Raw genomic sequence first — 18,197 nt, 5'->3', positions numbered from 1 at the left:
ATAGATAAAAGACAGGCTTTGTGTTGAGAGCATTAGTACCAGCCTGCATTGTTTGAGTGCAGCTCATAAATCCAATAAGAAAACAGGTTTGATAATGCACATTTGAAAGTTACAAGCTGCAAATGCATCAAGCACCATATCTTGATAACAAAGCATTATGCCGAGGACCGGTCTATGTGCCCTGTAATCCCAACTGAATATAGGGTCTCATCTACCTTACCTGAAAGTTAATTAATCCAGTTGAAACCAATTTCAGCTGGAAAACCTCCTGCACAACTCTATTTGGATTATGTCATCACTAGCAGGTAAGAAAACAGAAAACTGAGTTTTCTGACTGAAGTGTTTACAGGCCTAGTTCTCCCAGTATTGTAAACAAAACTTTGAAAGATGCATGACATTTTTGAGCTGCAGTGGAACATCTTCCAAAACATGTATGAATTACCATGATAAGGCCTAATCTTCTTCATGTTTTAGACAGAAATACCTGTGCACAACAAATCTACATAACTGCAGTTAATTTCAGCAGCTTCATGTAAACCATTCATTTGTCCTCAGTGTGTTCCCAGTTCTGTATCTGTTCATGACCTCGCTATGACCACCTTCATGCACTGAAAAAAGAAGCTGACAGTCTTTGAGAATAACCCCTCAGGAAAACATCATTAGCCAAAACCAGGTATGTGCTGCCAGCCCAGACCGTTTAACAACAAACTGCAAAGGAAGCCTTTCTTGCCTTCAGGATGCACACTGCCTGAATAATTGGGCAGGACTTAAAAAGGGATGCCTCTGATAATATATTATGGGTTTAAACACATTAAATGAGATACATATTGTGATCTTTATTTCTAAAGGTCTACGCTCTGGAGAATTCTTCTTACAGCATCATCTCTAGCTATTAAAATTAATATACTTCCACTTTATCTAAAGAGATAGAGTATGATAAATATTGAACATTCAAGTAATGCTCACTTAAATGCAGAAGGCAATTTTAAATCAATATTTTCAAACTACAGTCATAGGGCACTACGTTTAATTAGTGGCACAGAAGCAAAATCAAATCAGAGCTTCCTGACTAAAAAGCATTTTGCTGAAAGGGTATATAACCAGTTCTACACGTAGTGCGTGAGCCAAAAGCCCTTCCTTTTACTAAGGCCCTTAAATTAATGGGATTTTGCCTCAAATAGAAGTAAGAAAATATTGTACAGGGACCTGGAGCTTCCACTGCTTACATGAGAGCAATCAGTCCATTTTCTGTTACAAATATTTATTTCAGAAAGAGGAGACTGCTACAGCACTGACAACAGGACTTGTGCAGACTGCTATAATATAGCCCGCTCTCTCTTTCTGTCAAGATTTTTCATTACAGTGCAAACCACATTTCATTGGAGTTGCTATAAGGAGTGCAGGCACAGGGTCTCCATTCTGGTAAGCATTTCTCCATCTGGTAAGCAGAAGCCTTTGGCAGCTGCACGCCACGGTGCCCTCAGCAGCATGCCATGCGCTCTGATCCACAGGGTGAGACCAGGGATATAAAACAGACATGCCTCATGCACCTTGCCACCATCCTGAGGTCCATCACTGCTTTCTAGTCAGGTAGTCTAGGTATCACTCTAAGGAGCAGGCTCTTCAGAACGTGCAGAATGAATACATATAACTGTAAACCCAGACAATAACTTTCATTTGATTGCCTGCTAATACTAAAAATCCTATCCTTAATTCCCACTTGTGTAGTAAGTCTTTTTCATTCCATCATTTACTTTTTCTCGCTGACTTTCTGAGTCTATTTCTGAGGTTGTCAGTGTCACTCAGGAAGATGTCAATAAGCTGCTATCACAGGGATGATCACTTCAAGCAGTACAAAAAGCAAACATTTGAATTCAGTCCTGAGATGACAACAAAATATATTCATCAAAGTAATTTAGAAAATATACGTATTCCATAAACTATAATCATGAAGTCAGAGATGTCTAATTGAGTAATCATCAAATAAAAAGCACTGCATATCATAATTGCAGTTGGGCTTCCCTAGAGCTGAAATCTCTGCAAGCAAGACAACCCAGAAACATGTGTAACTTACGTCTGCCTAAAAGACATTGCCTTCTGCAATAAAGAGCCATCTTCAGTGTGTGTCACTGCCAATCGCACCCTACAAAGCTGGCGGTAATTTCTGAACTCTATTTCCAGTGCTGATCTGCAATAGCTTCAATAAGACTATGTCTCTGGAAGAGGAATCCACTGCAAACACCAAGGAGATGTTAGCATGTTTGCTTCTTTTTCGAAGACGCTTTCAAAACAGAGTAACCATGTGATAACAGTCAGCCAGTTAACAGAAATCAAAGTTCAAGTCACTGTGGTGTCATTTATTGTATAAAGTGGCTGGGAATAATTTCCTCTTATTCAATCTGTGCTTGTAAGCCAGATTCTAGGTGGAGGAATCACAACACTGTTGTTTACTCCTGAGATCAGAGGGACTCTTATATTTAGGAATTATGTTTTGAAAACTTGTTTCAGAGGAACGAAGGCCACAGCTGATCCTGGCAAAAAAAGGTTTGGGTATGAGGATAACTGCTCTCTGATTTCAAGCTCTCCAACATCCAAACACTGATATAGGATATTCAACATGAGGAAAAAAAAGCTGCTTTTAGCATTCTGTATTCAACACATTTGGCAATGGGTCAAGGAATGTAAATTTGCAATACAAATTTCTGATAAGAATTAGAGTCAAAATATGGTCAAAATACTGTGCTTGTTTTGTCACGCACACCAACAGGACCAGTTCAAAGTAACCACATTACAATACATTACAGTTCCTCATTGAGAAGTCATGCCACTTCACATCTTCTAGTTTGCACAGTGTACTTCGTAACTAATGTTCATGAATATATGAAATATTTTTGTGGAAATGCCTTATAGCAAAGGATATGAAACAATTAGACTCTTATTAATGGCATGGAGCCGAATCCATTTTTATAAACATCTAGGGGATCTGTAAACTTCAGGTGGATGATGTACGTGATGTATTTGTTAGTAAAAACCTGTGGAACGATGAGCACCTTCAAAGCTTTGTACATAAGAAACTAATAAAAAAAAAGAGATCACTCCATGCTACGCAGCATTGGCTGGAAGTTAATCATGCCAATTTGATTTAGGAGTAATGCATCCACATTTAGCTGCAATGATAACTGACATAACTACTAAGAGGACTACGCATTCTTTGCCATTTGTAGGAGGGTTCATCTGACAGTGACGAAGCTTACAATGTAAATACCCAAATTTAGGTTAGGTCTACAAAATTCCTGTACAGACAACTGAAAAAAAAAAACACATTTTGAGGATGTGATTCACCTCACCCGTGTGCAGATACATAAACTAGGACAAATTAGAGCTGAGTTCTATAAAAGCCCTTATTCCTATAGTTTTACAGGGTAATATACACAGGAGAGATGAATCCTTAAAATCAAATCAACACTGGAATTCAACAGCATTCGGATAATGTCTCAGATGTTGCATTTGAATTCCAGGTGGTCCTATGTGGAGCCAGAAATTGGATTCAGTCTTCCTTGTGATTCCTTCCACCTGAGGTTATTTTATGATTCTATGCCTCTATATACTTTCTTAAGCGCAAATTAGCAGTCTCAGTACAAAGGCAACAATAACTGTGTGAGGCTTTTTGTCACTCTGGTTGGTATCACTGGTCCTCCTGCCTTGAAGTCACACTTAAAACTGAAAACAGGATAATTAGCATCCACTGAGGACCTTCTCAGCACCTCTATTTTCAATATAAGTTATAACAAACTGACAGTTTTTCTTCTGAATTCAAAAGGAAACTCATCAGGACTTTTTGAATATATGCAGCTGTTCCTAGCATTTTCTTCTTTACAAGCGTCTTTCTCATGCATTGTCTTTATGGTCATTCTTTTATAGGTTTTCTTACAAAGTCACTGAAATGATAAAGAATTTTTCTTAAAAAAAAAAAAAAAAAAGTAGTAATGAAAACATTCACTGTGACTTTAAGAGTAAAACAAACATTTAAAATTTCCCTATGATTGCAAGAATTATTTATAGAGTATAAAGATACAAAGGATCTGGAAGGCAGATCTCCAGCATGTGACGGTGAAGCTAGACTGTATTGATCATCTATATTCACTGGAAAAATAGAGAACTTATCAAACAACCTGGAAAAACTATTTTGTACGGTGTAAGTGAACACCAATCTGAAACAGTTCTGAATCAAAACTGAAAACCAAAAACATCTTCTGGTATCTTCAGAAAATATTTGTCTTCTAATGCTAATTCTGAGTTCAATAAAAGACTTTGTGAAGCTTTTATAAAATTATTCTTCAATATCCATAATCCAAAGTACTTTCACGGAAAGTTAGGCTTTTAAATAAGTGGCCATTTTATGGTAAATAAATAAATATTTCACAATTTTAAAGAAAAATTTCATCAGAAGCATGAGTACCAAAAAATACAAACATTTCATCCTTATATTTTCATTTGAATATTGTGTTGCTATATTTCCTGGAGTTTTTACATTAGCTGTCCATGCTCTCCTTCTTGGGCATGGCAACACATCTGGATTAAATCTCTCTTGATTCACCACATACAAAGACTTCAAGAAATATAATTCAAGGTATCATTTAATAGAGATGAGTTTGAACTCAAGAATATATAATTTTACTGCTCAAGGATCATCACAGATTTATTATTTTTTCAAAACCATGTATTTTCTGACAGGTTTTAAAATCAGAGTTGTTTTAGAAATTCATAACAAAATCCCCTCCCAGAAAAAGAGAAAAAAGAAAAAATTATCCATGTTTTCAAGCCTCCCTTTTTAGCACATATAAGGAATCACAGTTTACAAAGTGTAATTCAACCAAGATGTAAATCCTATGGGAACTCTGTCCAGCCTTCTCATCTAGCTACATATGACTTTTGTTATTGGCTTTAGACAGAGTTGAATAATTGTTCTAAATAATCTCCCCATTTTCTTTGAAAATAAAAAGAACAATTTAACCAAAACCAGGAGTGAGTAAAATGAAGGCAATATGTAAACTGAGCCTTGCATAGGAAAGACATGTGTCTATCCCCACAGACTCTGTTTCCTGCTGAATTTCCATTTTGTACCTAAATGTTATCCATGTCACGTGCCAGTGGCTACAAGGTTGTTGTAAGATCAGAAGATGCAGAATGGCAGAGAGAACCTTCAAAAAAGTACAAAAGGACACGCTTTCCCACCTCCTGCTGCCTCTTGTACCAGTCTAGTAAAAAGAACTAGTGGTGCGTGGGAAGGAAGAACAGTGTCACCAAGAGCAAGCAGTCCCCACACAATTGTATTCAGGTCAACAACTTTTTGGAAAAAAAGATGTGCCCCTTAGAGCCGCAGAACTATCTGAGTGCATCTATAGCAGAGCTGAAGTTCTGGAGCCTACTTCTGAAATCAATTTTTTAAATGCCATTCCATGTGTTGGCTTGCAGCATGGCACAGTCCTGGAGCATGTGAATCATCTCCTTCTCACACTAACTGAACTGGAAGACTCTAGCAGTGCACCTAGTGCCACAAATAGACTTTCAATGCATATAACAAAGTGACAGCTAACACAAAGCAGACCCCCACACACAGCAAAATGTGCATTATGTGGATGTTAAGTTATGCGCTGTGCTTAAAAAACTAGGCACGAATGTTGATGGGGACCACTGAAATGTATAAAGTCATATCTTGCAGTAATTTTTAATTCTTGCAGTAGACTTCTACTGACAGAATATAGTGGAGTTAATCAGGCCGACGTACCACTGATGAACTGAGAAGAAAGAGCAAATGATTTACCTTAATAGGGCTCCCATCTGGAGTGAGAACCTCTTCTGATAGCTCCATCATCTTAAGTGCCATCAAGGCAATGGCTTTAGCGTGGCTAAGGCTTTTCTTGTGAAGCCCTGCTGCGACGCAGTACGCATCACCTATTGTTTCCACCTGCAGCAATCAGACAAATCAAATGTTAAAGTAAGATAATGAGAAGAGATAACTACCATTAGTTATCTGCAATTAAATAGCATTGCTTAAAAACATGTGAGCAAAACATCCATAAAATAAGCAGATAGACAGCAGAGCATAATTAATCTGAGTTTGCAAACAGGTGCAGTCAAAATCTGACATGTGATGGCATAGCGGTTTGTCAATATTACAGCCAAAGAAGATCACTACATCTAAAACAATGTATGCCATCAGCTGAGATATGACATTTTCCCACAGCAGTAATGAAGAAAACTCTATTATCGTAAATGAGAAATTGCTTGCAGCTTTGGCACTATCTTGGTTGAGTTTGCTGTTTGGTAAGAGCAGTTCTACATGATTATAATTCATAATTATTATCTGCTCTGCTAGAAAAGTACATTAAGAAGAGAATTAGAAGAAGCAAAATGTCACCATAAAAAACAGTGAAGAGTCTATGACTGCTCATTAGGAGGCAGCTCGTCCTGGTATAGCTGAGAATTTAAAAATAGATGTTACTGCTACAGACTTTTGACTGCATCTGTCTCTGTTATTTTCAAATGAGAAACGTTGCCTCTCTCTCTTCAGCACAGGCTGAGAGTGAACTCCCTGCCTTCAGGCATCAAGTGCAGCAGGCGGTTCCCTCTGGTCTTTTCAGACAGGACTTCTTTATCTCTCATCCTTTATTTTCTTTAAAGAAAGCTGTCCCTCAGGAGGAAGCAGGAGCAAAAGAAATTACGAAAGCCCTCTGGCTCTGGTTGAAGGCAGCACTGAAGCCCTTGAGTTCTGCAGTTTTATTGACAGCATTGTGATTTCTAGTCTGCCTACGCTCACATCTGCATCATATTCTGCACAAAGCCCATTAACACATGCCCAAGCAGACTAAGCCCTCAAGGCTTCTTGCTAATCCAACTTGGCTTTCACCCTGCACCCAACACTACAGGAATGGCAGAAAAAAGCTTCATCAAAAGTTGGCATGAGAAGAAAGAAGATACTGAGCAAGGAGTTATTCAACAAATAAATACAGATGATGCTTCTTTCTGCATGGACTCTGCCAATAGCGGGCCTTCTTAGATTAATTTTCAGTGCAGAGAAACAGAATTATAGTAATTGCCTCAAAAAGTAAGCATTATATGTAAACATATCCAGAGCAGGAATCTAGAGCAGGAATCTAGAACAGCAGTATGAACAAATGCCTCCCACCATCAGACATGAAGAAGCTGTTACTAGCTCATTGCCAAGCTCAACTCTTTAGGATTTCCTGGTGATTGTACAGGAGGATACACAGCAGTGACTTGGGGTTTCTTGTGAGCTGACAATGAACAGATGGTCAAAAGTTTTCAACTACAGAAGGAAGAATTTCTAGCCATTAACTGACATCCTGACCTACTGTTATCTGTTCTTCCATTATTGTTGATTTAGGCTCACTTGTGTCTGTTTCACTGAGTTTTTCATTAGCTGGGGACTAATATATAGCTCAAACAGAAAAGAAAGAAGGTTGAATTAAGATGTCAAAATTATTTCAATTTATAAAAATATTATATATAATTTTTATGCTCAGTTAAAGAAGCCAGGAATCATCACAGCTACTTACACAGCTACACAAAAGCCTTCTCTAACTCTTTCTGTAATTCCTTGAAAATTTTTTGAAAACGTCCAAAAGATTTTCAGTCAGGCCCACAGCAAACCAAAGATTAATGTTCATAATTAATTGATGTAGTTGTATGTACTCTACAATTCAGAATCTGTTTCTCGATAAATATCCTCAGACTGCTAAACACTGTGGAGTGACAATAAGTAAGACTCCCTGCAGATACAGTATGTCTACTACAGGCATGAACAGTACTTTTTATAGAGGTTGAGCTCTACAGTAATTGTCCTGCAGTCACTTACATACTTACAATTTGAATGGATTTTAGTTGGAATATGATTTCCAGACGGAAGAGAAGCCCAGAAGACAGAATATAATGTCTGAAGTATGGTAACTGGAGAACAGAGGTTAATAAACTACCTCTGAAGCAACACCAGCAGGTTTCTTCTAAGTACAAGGAGCTACAGTTTCTGCTCTGCTACTTAACTGAAAAACTGGAATGATGTCCCCCTGGTATAACACTGGGGTGCTAATTCAGTGGCAGTTCAGAACAGAATGTGCAGCACTCTTCCTCATAAATAAATGAATATGCACAAGGAATTCCTCATACGAACTACTATAAGTAATGAAGGAACTGGAATGTCACACTTCATTTCACAATATTATGTTCACAGTGGAGGGGAAAAGATCATTTTGTAAGTGAAACTTGTAATGGCAAGTATAAGATTTTCATCTAAAATATTCAGGAACCCTAACACTCTAAGGAAACTTACTAGCACAATTTGGAAAGAAAATGCCCATAAAAAAGTACAAATGATCATTAAACAGAATTTGTTACCATCATGATCTTAACTTCCTACAGTAATAGCAAAAATTAAATCCACTGAAAGAAGCACCTGGTAGGAGAAATGGCTGTGGTTGTTGCCTTGTATAACTCAGTAGGTTTCCTGTAAAAGCATAACAGATAATTTGGGTTAAAACTGTTACAGCAGAGTGGTGGTTGTCGATTTTTTATGTATAGAGCTGAAAGTTCAATGCATGTGTGTTCGTTTCTTATGGGTTAACTAATGCATCAAGAAAACTTATTGAGTAAGATTAAAAGATTAAAAATAAATTTCCGTAAAAGAATGGGCATTAAAATTAAAAACATAACCTGCTTTGCCTCATGAAGCACGTTTACTTTTGCAGTTTGTCCATTGTAGATCCATTATATTCCCTAAAAGTACATGTGTACTATTGTTCCTATCTCCTAAACACTCAATAGGCCGTGCAGGTATTTATTATCTCACTCACAAAGATTATGATATTTAGTGCCTCTTTGCCCTAAAGTAATCTGTTCCGGTGTCTCTACAGACTGTTAAACTGACTTTAGCAAAAATAAATACGTAAATAAATTGGAAATAAAAAGTTGGCTTTCTTTCACTTTTATAGGTAAACAGAGTTAAGTACTGTCTTTAATTCAAAGTATCATCCAGAAATAAAAGCCTGAAATGCAGGTTGTACTAGTGATCTTATTTCAAGTTGCCTGTTCCACTGACACAAAATTAACTGCTATTGCAGCACTTCTCAAGCCAAATCCAGTCAAGGGACATTCTGTATCTTCTTTATATATACATATATATATATGTGTGTGTGTGTGTGTGTGTGTGTGTGTATGCACAGAAATAAAAGACTTTTTTTTTTTTTTTCTCACAAGACAATGGCAAAAAAGGATTACTGCTCAACAAAGAATGAAAATCTACAGGATGCACCTGGATATCTCTATGAGCATCCTGTGCCAATGTCTCACTGATCTTTGAGTAAAGAATTTCTTCCTGATGTCTAATCTAAATCTCCCTTCTCTTTGTTTAAAACCATTCCTTCTTTGTCCTATCACTGTATCTGTATATCTCTATCTACCTACTGACTTTGAAACTTGAGGTATATTTACAGCAAACTATTTTTTTTCTAGTGGATGACAGTCAATACCTCATCAGATGGTCTGAAAACTCAATCTAGCTTTCATCTTTAGATAGTACTTTTGCTGACTGGAGCAGAACCAGTCCACTCAACTCAAAGTATTCCTTAAAATATCACAGAAAATGTCCACCAACACCAACCAAGGCAAGAGCTTGCTCATTTTTCCCACTTGCTTCCTCTTACTTTGATATTGGTAATGAGAAAAAAGACCTGTGTAAGAGGTCGTCCAGGAGCATTATGGTCTTCCCTAATCTTAGACCCAGGGCCACAAGGTATTTGAGAATATGCCAGGTTTGAACAGAATAAACACAGATATTCCTCAGCCCTTTCCGTCCTCGATTTCTCATTCTCCACCTATAGAACAATAGATATTTTTTCAAATTCAGTTAAGTTCCTACATAAATCAAATCCTGCTGTCTCACCTCTTTCTGTTAATCACCAGAAGTATTTATTTCTTTTTAAGTATGTGTTCAGAATCACAGTAACCTTAAGTTGGCGGTAAACTTGAAATATTGAACAGCTTCTCTCTACTCCACAGCATTTAAAGCATATATACTATCTTTGGCTGAAGGGTAGCTTATTTCTAAACTGTTTATCACTTATGAGCAGTCAGCCAATGGCTGGAAAGTCTCTTACTGCTGGGAGATATTCTATAAAGTCTCACTGTGTAACAGTGAAATAATGACAAACAGCAGTTGCTATGATAAAGTTTCTTCTTTAGGAGTTTCAGAATGAAAATACGTAAATAAGCAGCATGGAAAGAGATAATGGCCTGGATGATTGTAATTTCATTCTCTTCCCCTTCCTCCTTTGACTTTTTTCAACAACAACAACAAAAAAATTCTGCTGGTTTGCGTGTGATTTTTCTCTCCACATAAAAGAGGATAGATAATATTCCATCTTAAAATATTGGCTTGTCATTTCACTTCTCTTCCAGGCATATTTCCACTCTCCCCCCACATAAAGGCACATTGTTCAAGGTGCATCCATAAAGTACATAATCCTTGAATTTCAGGCAATAAATCTCAAAATGAAAGGCTAAAAAGAAGTCTGCCAAATGTACTGACATTTCATAAGTAGCTATTCTAAGGGCCTTTTGTACTTCTTCAAGTTCCCACATTTGGATGTGGCACCCTGGCATTTAGATAATTGAGGTTATAGTTGCCACTGCTTTTTCCCCCTTTTACTGTATGTTTTAATTTCAGACTGAAAAATTTGCTATACAAATTGCAGTGGAAAAAAATGAAGGTGAAATTATTACCACTTTCTGTTATCTTCATGATGTAACATATAAACTGCTCAAAGAGACATTATAGTAATGGTAAAATATTTTTTAAAATGGCAATAATGAAATCTGCTGGGTTTTCTTTTATTTTCTGATTTGTAACCGCCTGGGAAGGGGAGTGGAGGGAAGGAAAAGAGGAGGGGAGGGGACCAGCAGGTGAGTGTCTGCCAGAATGTCAGCCTATATCTTCCTTTAATGACTGTGAGTGAAACTGACACCTCAGTCTCCTTGGTTGATGAAATGTTGTTTATATTTCTCTTCTTAACTAAAATTAATACCCTTGAATACTCCATTGCCTCTTAGTCAATCCCAGACATTACTGCCTGTCCCCATGGGACTAATGCAGTACAGAGCTCTTGGAACAGAGATCATCATTTCCATTTGCAAAACTCATGGAAAGTCAGGCCTTGAACTAATCAGTAATCTAAGGCACCTTATTGAGGGACAGCACAGTGCTTGGTGATGATGGGAATTACTCCAGTACCAATATGACATAAAGCAATGAAATTGGGAAAGAAGTAATTCTGGATTTATGCTGATTACAGACAGAAATTAAAATGTAGTAAACCTCATTTTAATCAATCAAAATACACTCCATGCATTAAGGAATATGGCATGATACTAAAGAATATCACATGATTAAATAGCCACAACCTCAAATTATATGAAAAGAAAGAAGCAACATACCTAGCACATAGGCTACAAGTATATAAGGTGGAGAGTATCCTACACCTACACAGAATCGTGTAAGAGAAGGTTCTAACAAGACCATGGGAAGAGGAAGAAGAGAAAATGAAACATGGAAGGCCATGGAAGGCTGAATTTTAGGAGTAGAACAGGTCAAGTTTTGGGAAACTGAACAGGCTTTCAATAAAGCTGGTACCTAGAAATAAAGATAAATAAGTGGTAACAAAGCTAATCCCTAGAAAGATAGATGAACAATTGGAAAACCTTCATATGATCCATACTTTAGGCTCCTTTGCACTCAAAGATAAATCTAGAATCTAGGCTTGGAACAGAATTTATTGGAGAATAGGAAGCTTAATTGATTCCTATGATTACATTTAAAAAAAAATTTTTTTGGAAATTTGGAAAGTCATGATATGTTCCTGGCTGTCTCTTAGTCAGATTAAGCTCCGTGCATACTTCTGCTCCTGTATTTACTGGAGCACACCCTTGCTTTCTGCACACTTAGGCTGCATTCCCATGGGATTACATAAATATATAAGGAGGTTGTTTCTTAAGTCTCTTTTCAGCATTCAGGATAGGAATGCACCTGGAAGTGGAAGATGGGAAGTGTCCTCAGGTACTGCATGTGTTATCCTTTTTAGCTATATTTCTTTCCAACTGCAAAACTGAAGCACAAAATACCTCAAAACAATGTATTTATTTTATTAAAGCTAAAATATTTTTTGCCTAAAGGAATACAGCAAAATTCAACCTCAAGAAAAAATTCTTGCATTTGACTCTATAAAAAACATTCAAAGTAATTACTACCTCCCATTGGGTTTTCTTTCATCTGTTTTCCGCCCTAGGTTGTAGAGCTGAAGACTTAGGGAAAAGCTAAGGAACGTGGTGCTCTAAAATTGTCATTTGGACACCATTATTCCTGTCCATTACTTCTAATTCAGCCACAAATAAAATACCTTTTTAATTGGTATAGGACAAAGACTGAAGAATAGGGAGATATCTCCATTTATATTGTCAGTAGTCTCAGTACTCACTATAGGCAGCAATTTATTTAATATCTGTATTCTACCTCAAGACGATATTGAAGTCTCCTGTAATTTTTTCTACCCATCTCCTTCTGAATACATCTCTGCAAATCACTAATAACTTCACAATATTGTAATTCGGGATGAGAATAATACCCTGCTTCAGTGACACAGAATAAAGCCTCTAATTTAAGCTATTCAATTATAAATTTTCTATAGTCAATGAAAAGAAAAAAAATGTCCAGGGCACGATTTACTCTATCGTGAAGTCTGGAACACCATTTTTCTACCCTACAGGAGGACTCATATCTCAACATCTTCACTTAATTTACTGAGTGAAGAGGCTGGAGCTGTGAGTGCTCAGCTGGGAGAAGAGGAGGCTCAGTAGAATCTCTTCAGTGTCTATTAACACCTGAAGGGAGAGAGCAAAGAGGATGGAGCCAGGCTCTGCTTAGTGGTGACCACTGCCATGACAAGAGTCAATAGGCACAAACTGGAACATGACAAGTTCCTTCTGAACACCAGAAAACACTTCTGTGCTGTGCAAGTGATGGAGGGCTGGCACAGGCTGCCCAAAGGCTGTGGGGTTTCATACTTGGAAATCTCCCAGAAGCAATGTGGATGTGGTCCTGGGGATGTGGTCCTGAGGATGCTGCTCCAGGTGTCCCTGCTTGAACAGGGCTTGGGCCAGAGGTCCCTTCAAACCTCAAGCATTCTGTGAAAATGTGATTCTGTGACCCTGAGGTAATTTCCAGACCTACTTTTTATGTCTATATATTAAAGGCAGAACACTTATCTTTTTCCAAGTATCCAAAACTCATTTTTTTTATGTTGTGTGAACTGAAATTAAAGTTTAGTCCTATTTGTATTTTCAAGTATCCTCTATATCACTGCACAGAAAAGCTTTGAAATACAGTTGAATCATGAGATGCTGTGAAGTTTAAAAATGTTGATTAGCTGAAAGTACTTAGGGCTGGTTTTAGTTGTTAGTCATTTTGGCTTTTGGCTTTTTTTCCAGAAATGAATTCTACATGTTGGATACAGCATTATTTATAAATCCATCAATTCTTTGGGATACTTTAAAAAGGAATTTTTTTATTTTTTAATTTTTTTAAGCTTTCAGCAATTTAAAAACAGGATTTGGGAATAATCTCATTTAGTTTCAATCTCAGTGTTTGAATCTCTTATTTTCTTCTCTGAACTTCAAAAATTAACTCCCAAGCAATGAACAATTGTGCTTCATCTTCAAGGTAACCCTGCAATGCTTTTATGATGCTGAATTCTGCTTTCAGAAATAGTTTAGTGTATGAAAATCCCCTCCCACGTGAGAAGTGAATTCCAAGTATCAACGAAGTTCAGAAATCTCTGGTAAAGCTAAGTATCTTACTACAAATCCCCACTCCTTCCCAAGAGCCTAATTATGAAGCAATTGTTCTCACCAGACCTGAGGGCATTTTATTTTTAGCGAGTTTAATGACACCACATGCTTGCAAATTCATGTGCATTTTACAAGAGTTTTATTCCAACTTCTTTCTACAGCATCTACTTAGCATCTTAAAAATAATCTTTCAGTATCCATTCTTTCTTCTACACATTTATTCAGTGTGCTGTTTTTCTTATTAATGGAAAACAGACAAACAGTTCCTGCTGTGTAGAACTAATACCCAGCATTTTAAAAGTTGTTTTTTCCTCATTAGTTATAATAGAGACATGCTAGAAGACTTACAGTTTACATTAGGCCAACATCAGGTTTGCACACATCAGTCATGGAAAACATAAGGCGTAGTATATAAACAATTTAACTCTTTTGTTGGTCAGAGTCAAACAGTAAAAATCTCATTGAATGTTTATGATGAATAGAACCTGGTTAGCATTCTGCCTTGTGTGTGGTATTTGCAAAGTCAAAGTAAAGAACTGTCTAATAAAATAAGCACATATTAAAATAAACAAGTTTCACAGACGAAGCACACTTAAGTTCAATGTGACAAGCCTTGTCCTCAGGCAGGGTCTTAGTTTATTGCAGCTACCTCTGGTAGTATGCTCTAGACCTGAGACAATGCTGGTCTTTGAAATGGAAATATCTTAGACTGATGGAACATGAAATCAATATTCTCCAGTCTTTCAGGGAGACTAAAAGGGAAAAACATGACACAAGCAAACAAAGTGCTCAAGTATGAATGATGTTTTTTAAAAAAACCTAGCATCAGGGTGCCCTGCGTGCTGCAACGAGGTATGCTCTTGGACAGAAGTCTTTTTCAGCCACTACAACTGGACTTTCTTTTTGGTATGGAGAAGGGAGCACTAAAGAAGAATAAACTTCTGGGTCGTACCCAAACAAAAAGTCAGAAGGTAGCCAGGATTCACAATCAAACTGAGGTCTTGGGAGGCACTCCCACAACCTGCAGGTTGGACATAGGCTCAATGCTCCCAGACAACATGAAAGATATGGAATGAGACACATAAATGTGCACTTCTTAGGCAAGACAATAATGGAAGAAGGAAGTAGAAAAAAAAAAAGATAGAAGTAAACCTATAGAAGCATGGTATTCATGAAGAAGAAATATACAGAAGCAGAAGCCCTGGATTCTTTAGAGAATTCTTGGGTGATTAATTGCCTAGAGCAGGAGAACATGTACTCATATTTTAGTGCTTTATACAGGTCTGTATGTACATAAAGAGTAACTGTTTTGGAGCCTGAATGTATGTTTGCTTCATTTGCACATCTCCCTAAACACAAAAAATGTGAGTCCTCCACAAGGTTGAAGCAAGATACAGGCTTAAAGAAATAGGAAGTCTTTAAGTATCTGGGAGCTCTCTGGTGAGAATATAGCAGATCTGTAGCACAATTTCAGACAAAAAGGAATCTTCTGCAGGTTTTTCTTTGTTCATTTTTAAACATAACCCTATAACACTTCTGAGTTTCCCCCAAAACATAGGTGTCCCATCTTGACCCAGATTTCATAAGGGAGTGAGAGACTCTGTGTCACAGCAAAGAATCTGTGGCCAAAGAAACTACCACAGCATCTTGTATCCTTATGCAATAAAAGACAAGGGAGGGAAAAGGGGTCTTTTCAGAAAGCTAACAAGGGGAAAAGAGCTGATAAGGCCCATCCAGGCAAAAAAAAAAACTGAACAACAAAAATAGGTTAAATAATCCTGCATCAAAGACATTACTCGGAGGGAGAAACAGAGGCTGCAGGAAGCTTGAACATGAAAGATTTCAGTCTTCAAGACTAAGTTTTAAATGCTAGCTATGGCTGCAGCATATCTAAATAGCTAATATCTAAGTAGTAGATGGCTTAGCCGAAGCATCATTTCCCAGCTCTTGGCTCGTAATAACATGAATTCAGATACAGATAAAAATGGGTCAAAACAAAAACACAGTCAGGCCAACCAGGATATGTTTTACCCTAATCATTTGTTTTCAAAATTTATTAATATCCATCTCAGTGCTTCTTCTCCTGGAGTCCATGTTTCTATCTGCATGTCTACAGTCACTACCTTATAAAGCAGCTCTGGTCTTCAGAATTGCACCCGTATCGCTATGATTTGCACTCCCTTCTGGACAGCATTCTTCTCTCCCACTCATCAGTATCAAGATAAATATGATTAGCTCAGACAGTGAACAGCACCAGTTTCCAAAGGCATTGCCAGGTCTCAGCTTTCTTGCATCCTCTATCGGTTGTACTACCTCACAAGTGCCCTATTCATCTTCTCATCAAAGTTGTATGCAAGAAAATTCTTTCTAAATTTCAGTCTAAAACATAAATTGCTAGAACTGTCACCCATGCTGATATCACAATGCATCTCAGTTACTGCTTTGTTCTCCCTAACCCTGTAGAAATGTAACCTGCCATCTCTGGCATCTATTCCATATGCTACTGCTTTGAACTTTATTTTCTGAGCCATCATTCGCTTGTGACATTCGTACCTGTGCATCCTCCTGCTGGATACTCTTTCCCTTTCTCATCACTTACAGGTACGTACTTTCATTTCCAAGGAATTTCAAAGTCTAATTCATCCTCCTTCAGCCCTCTTCAAGACTTTCTTTTTCTGTACTAACAGCTCATTACGCTTGCCCTCCATGTTCTACTTGTTAAATACAAGTATCTCTGTTCTTCAGTTGCATTCCCCATTTATCTGTAAATATTCCTGAATAAATAGTACGAGACAACTGAAAAGTATTACATTCATTGTCTGACTCCAAAATTAGAAGCACTGAGGTTCTGAATTCGTAATGCTGTAGCAGTAAAGCTGGGTGAATAATTTACAGCATGAAGCTTATTTAATGAATTTTGCTTAATTTTCTGTTTATAGAATGATGAATTTGGTCTTCAGAAGTACTGTACCAATAATTTTTGCAAATTATTTTTTCCACATTGCTGAAGCAAATGAGCAAATTTGAAAACAGTTGTGTTTTGATGTTCAGGATAAATTTCTGTTACAGGACTATGTCTTAAAAGTAGGCTGTCAGTACAAACACTGGTGATGATATATCTAAAACTCACTGCCTGAGAATAACTTCTGAAATAGTAGCTGTGATGGTGGTGATCATCCCTATTAATAAAATTAGTTTCAAAAATACCATCTGGAAAAAAAAAAAAAAAAAAAAAGGAAGAGATACAAGCACATAAGTTACATTTATTTTAAAATGCAAATGCTTTTTCAAAAGGAGTTGTGTTTATGTCTTAAACCTGATTCTCTAAGGAAATGAAAGACGGCTCAGTGGCTGAGTTTTCTGTCCTTTTGTAATGCTTAATTGAGTCGCATTCACTTAATCCCACTGTAAGTTTTTTTTACTCCTAATTAAGAAAAGAAATATAAATGGGAAAAATAAAAATAAAAAAGAGATTTCAAAGACCCATATCCTGCAGGTTGAGAGAAGATGCATGCCTGGATCAATGTGGGAGATTCAGAACATTGTTCCCAGCTGCAGAACTGGCTGTCGTGTGAGCCCAGCAACAACAGGATCCCACTGGCATTCTGAGCTCCACAACCAGCAAGCATAGCACACACACAGCTCCAAAACAAGCGCACGCTACCTTACTTGTAGGGGTCAAGACTGTGGACAGAACCTGAAGACAGGGATGGAGTGTAGGGATGCTCAGAGTGTATGAGGGAGTAGGGAGATGGAGGCAAACCTGCGATGAAGGGATCTGAGGAAGACCCAGCAGTTCTTCGTCCTTAAGGCAGTAATGGTGGATAAATAATGTTTGAGGTGTAAGACAACCTTCCATAGAAAAACAGGCTTTGTTTATTCTTCTGCTCATTACGTGGAGGTCTTAATTTCTTTTTTTTTTTGAGTACTCATACACATACTTGATGTGTAAATCTCATCTTGCCCATCTCAGCAGCCATCATCTTACATAACTGATCAGAACAATATTGCTATGCAGTAACTTCTTCCATCTAAAGTGGCAGAAAGTGGTGAAAGGCAGTAATGCACGGTCTAAATGGCCTAATCTTCACAACTAATGTAAAAATATTCCTTCATAGTGTTTTCAGAGGACTCTGCCAACCGGCCCTCCATACAGATCAGTGGTTATTAGATACTTTATTTCCTATTGCTATGCAATCATAGTTTTTAACAAAAGAATGTCCTGAATGCCTCAGAACAGATAACTAAAATTAAGCTCTGGGAAAACACTGACTACATCTATA

General features: G+C 37.4%; 1 protein-coding gene across 2 annotated transcripts in view; it reads right to left on the bottom strand.

The window, feature by feature from the left end:
- GUCY1A2 (guanylate cyclase 1 soluble subunit alpha 2) overlaps window positions 1-18,197 on the bottom strand; it is a 126,920-nt gene that overhangs the window by 33,525 nt on the left and 75,198 nt on the right. Inside the window, exons 6-7 of one of the 2 annotated variants that reach the window (XM_042839019.1) lie at window positions 5,800-5,968; window positions 248-265 (exon numbers count right to left, since the gene is read on the bottom strand). In XM_042839019.1, the coding sequence (XP_042694953.1) occupies window positions 248-265; window positions 5,800-5,968 (187 nt within the window). The remainder of the gene's footprint in view (window positions 1-247; window positions 266-5,799; window positions 5,969-18,197) is intronic. The other variant, XM_042839020.1, reaches the window with a different exon arrangement.

The sequence above is a fragment of the Centrocercus urophasianus genome, unplaced genomic scaffold, assembly GCF_019232065.1.
Source record: "Centrocercus urophasianus isolate 14NV4802_14NV808 unplaced genomic scaffold, USGS_Curo_1.0 seq_9, whole genome shotgun sequence".
Lineage (NCBI taxonomy): Eukaryota > Metazoa > Chordata > Aves > Galliformes > Phasianidae > Centrocercus > Centrocercus urophasianus.
Note: the sequence above shows the minus strand (reverse complement) of the source record. Positions and strands in the feature narration are given on the sequence as shown.